Below are 3,894 nucleotides of genomic sequence, written 5' to 3' on the forward strand. Positions count from 1 at the left end.
AGTGGTGGTTGCGGATCCTTAGTGGCAGCTCAGTGGTTGCGGCTCCGTGTTTGTGGCTCCTTGGTGCAGCTCCTGGGCTGCAGTCCCTTGGTAGCACCATCTTGGTGTCACCTCCTTGGTAGCACCATCTTGGTGTCACCTCCTTGGTGTCACCTCCTTGGTGTCACCCTTAGTGGCAATGGAAGGGGCTGCCTTGCTCTGTGTCCTCATCCTGCTCTCCTTGCCCTGGATGGTGCATGGCTCCTGGGACAGCTGTGGGTGAGTGGCACCAGGCTCCGGGGCTCCTGGTATTCCATAGGGAGATGCTGCTGCTCCCAACCATGGTCACACCAATGGGGTGGTGGGAATTGGGGAGCCCCACTTCCTTGCCATCACCCCACGCAGGGTCACGGCGCAGCTATGGGGCACTCCATAGGGTCCCTGGTCCCTGCAGCATCCAATGGGGCAGGAAGATGCTCTCTCTTCATCCCTAACCATCAAGTGTTGGGCTTCTGCTTCCAGAGGGACCTGCGGTAACCGTCCCATGGCTGATTATTATGGGATGTCACGCGTCGTCGGGGGCGTGAATGCACACGAGGGTGCCTGGCCATGGATGGTCAGCATCAATGTCCCCAAGGCCACCGGCTCCGCACACATATGCGGGGGGTCCCTCATCACCCCCCAGTGGGTCCTCACGGCTGCTCACTGCTTTGTCGGGCAAAAGTAAGTAGAACAAGGGGTTCCAGCCATAGGGAATAGCCAAGGAGCAGCTCCCATCCCATCCCCTTCCCCATCCTGGATGCACTGGGAAGTGCACTCAGGAGAAGGCAGCTTCCAGCTTGACATCCCTTGAGCCCAAGGCACGCTGGGGCAGTGCTTTCCTTTGGGAAGCAGCAGGAATGTGGCTCTTTCCCACCCCTCTTCTCCATAGAATGGAATAGAATGGGTTTGAATGGAATGGGATGGAATGGGCCATGGAATGGGTTGGGTTGGAAAGGAGCTTGGGATCATTCACTTCCAACCCCTTGCCAAGGGCAGGGGTGCCTTCCATAGAGCAGCTTGCTCCAAGCTGGCCTTGAGCACTGCCAGGGATGGAGCATGCAAACCTTCTCCATCCATGCCATCCCAGTGTCCCAGCACCCTGGTAGGGAATCCCTTCCTTATCTCCAACCTGCAATTCCCAGTCACAACCCATCACCCCTTGTCCTCCGGCTTCAATCCCTGCTCTTCCATTCCCTCCCAGCTTCACCACGGATTGGTTCGTACTGGTTGGAATCACTGACCTGTCTGTGGCCACTTCCGAGACCCAGAAGCGTGGGATCCGACAGGTCATTGTCCATGAGCATTACACCAAAGTCTCCAGCGGCTTCGACATCGCCTTGATGGAGCTGGACCAGCCGGTGCAGTGTGGGTACCACGTGCAGCTCGCCTGCGTGCCCGATGCGACGCTCAGAGTATCCCAGCTCTCCGAGTGCTTCATCAGCGGATGGGGCGCGAGGGAGGAAAGAAGTGAGTGCCCGACGGCCCCGTTGGCCTTGGAATGCTGGGTCATGGATTCATGGAATGGGATGGAAGGGAGGGTAAAGCTCCTGCAGGTCTATTGGAGGTTGCTCCAACTGGGGATGGAGCATGCCAGCCTTCTCCATTCAACCCATCCCAGTGTCCCGCCACTTCCTTCTCTCCAACCTCAGCATCCCTGGTTCAGTTGGAACCCATCACCCCTTGTCCCTTCGCTGAAGGTCCCTCCATGTCCTCCTTATGTTGAGGATGCAGAGCAAAGGGGATGCAGCCCAGGCCATGGGGGGGCAGGGGGGGGGGGGTTGTTGATGGCTCCCATTGAGCTTCTCAGCCCCCAGAACCCCCAAATCCATCCCTTCTCTCCCCTGTCCTGACACCCTTTGTGTCCCCACAGCGGGGGCATCGTCCCCATCTGCCCTGCAGGAGGCCAAGGTCCGCCTCATTGACATCAGCCTCTGCAACAGCAGCCAATGGTACCAAGGGGCTCTCCAGAGACACAACCTGTGTGCTGGGTACCCACAGGGTGGCATCGACACCTGCCAGGTAGGGATGTGCCACTGAGGCTCCCTTCTCCTCTCCCATCTGCAGGGCCTTGCTCTGTGTCCCCCTTTATCCCAGCTTCGCAAGTGCATCCAGCTCCTGGTCCATCATCCCTGCGCAGGGACCGTAGAGGGTGGAGCTTTAAGAGCATTGAGATGCCGGCACTAAACCATATCATGAGCATGGATTCATGGAATGGGTTAGATTGGGAAGGAGCTTAAAACATCCAGCTCAAGGCAAGGTGCAGGGATGCCTTCAATTAGAGCAGGTTGCTCCAAGCAACATCCATCCTTCTCCATCCAACCCATCCCAGGCTCCCACCACCCTCCTAGGAAACAGCTTCTCCTTATCTCCTACCCAAACTCCCCTGTTCCACTTGGAAGCCATCACCCCTCATCCTATGGCTTGAATCCATGCAGAAGCTCCATCTCCACACCCAAAGGATGAAGAAGAACCCTTCCATCCCCCTAGGCTGACAGATGCCATCCCCTCCGGCATTGCCATGGCGACCCATCCCCATCCTCACCCTCTCTCCTTCTCCTCCATAGGGTGACAGTGGTGGTCCCCTCATGTGCCGGGACAAGAGTGCCAACTTCTTCTGGGTTGTGGGGGTGACGAGCTGGGGCCGCGGCTGCGCCAGGGCCAAGAAACCAGGGATCTACACCTCCACACAGCACTTCCACGACTGGATCCTGTACCAGCTGGGGGTGTACCGCTCCGGGGGAGCCCCTGCAGCACTCCCGACATGGAGCGACCAGCATGTCTCCCATCCTCCCACCCAGGAGACGATGCCAGCGCCCACGGCCTCAAGCATCACTGGCTTCTGCTCCTTGCCAGTTCGGGTGCTGGTGGAATTCCCCAGTCGGGTGCAGGAGCTGCTGCAGGCTCTACTGGGGAAGATGGCTTCAGGAGGCTGAAGTTCCCTTCAGCTTCATTAAAGTTGCCCTATTTTCCCATAGAGAGGATGCTTTGCATGCCCACCTCTTCTTCTGGTGCATGGGGAGGGATGGGGATGAAGGATGGAGGGCAGGGAGCATCCCACTTCCAGGCTTGGGATTTCCCAGTATTTCCCCCCTGGCTCTTCGGCTGTGGGAGCAGAGGCCAAGCGTTCGTGCCCCACTGATACAGGGGACACTGGTGACTGGCTGGGAGAGACCTGGAGTGGGAGAGGCAGGATCTGAGGCCTGGAAAGGGCTCTGAGCAGGACTGCTCCAACAGCCACATTTCCTGTACCTGCTATGGATGTTTCTCCCATTATCCTAGTCCAAGGGGATGCTCCTCAGACACAAACCCAGCACCTTCCTCTCATGTCTCTCCAGTCTCCATCCATGCAAAGCAGGAACAGAAATGCCTCCAGGAGCCAAGCAGTGGGAAGAGGAGAATCGTGCCAGGAATAAGTCATGGTACCTGTGGAAACAGGAATCTTCCACTGGAGCAGCTGCTCCAAGCCCCTGTGTCCAACCTGGCCTTGAGCACTGCCAGGGATGGGGCAGCCACAGCTTCTCTGGGCACCCTGTGCCAGCACCTCAGCACCCTCACAGGGAACAGCTTCTGCCTAAGAGCTCAGCTCAGTCTCCCCTCTCTTGGGCAGGTTCAAGCCATTCCCCTTGGCCTGTCCCTACAGGTCCCAAGCCCCTCTCCAATTTCAGCTAAAGGTCTTTCACCTCTTCATCACTGGATGGCACCTGGAGCATGGGAAAGCCTCTGCCATCCCTGTGAACCCAGAGTGACTCTGGGGGATGGAGAGGATCGTTTTCAAAGCCGAAGATCTCATACAGCCGGAGGCTCATGTGCTGTTCCTCATCCAAACTGTATTAACACAGACCCGGGGGGAGGGGGGAAGGGGGGAGGAAGGTT

At 58.0% G+C, this 3,894-nt stretch overlaps 1 protein-coding gene across 1 annotated transcript; it reads left to right on the forward strand.

The window, feature by feature from the left end:
• Window positions 1-211: 211 nt before the first annotated feature.
• On the forward strand, window positions 212-2,954 carry LOC117437104 (acrosin-like). Its single transcript, XM_034070316.1, has 5 exons — window positions 212-258; window positions 502-702; window positions 1,223-1,488; window positions 1,892-2,040; window positions 2,586-2,954. The coding sequence occupies exons 1-5, from the start codon at window positions 230-232 to the stop codon at window positions 2,952-2,954; spliced, it is 1,014 nt and encodes a 337-aa protein (XP_033926207.1). The 5' UTR covers window positions 212-229.
• The last annotated feature ends 940 nt before the right edge of the window (window positions 2,955-3,894 follow it).

Source organism: Melopsittacus undulatus, chromosome 17 (genome assembly GCF_012275295.1).
Source record: "Melopsittacus undulatus isolate bMelUnd1 chromosome 17, bMelUnd1.mat.Z, whole genome shotgun sequence".
Lineage (NCBI taxonomy): Eukaryota > Metazoa > Chordata > Aves > Psittaciformes > Psittaculidae > Melopsittacus > Melopsittacus undulatus.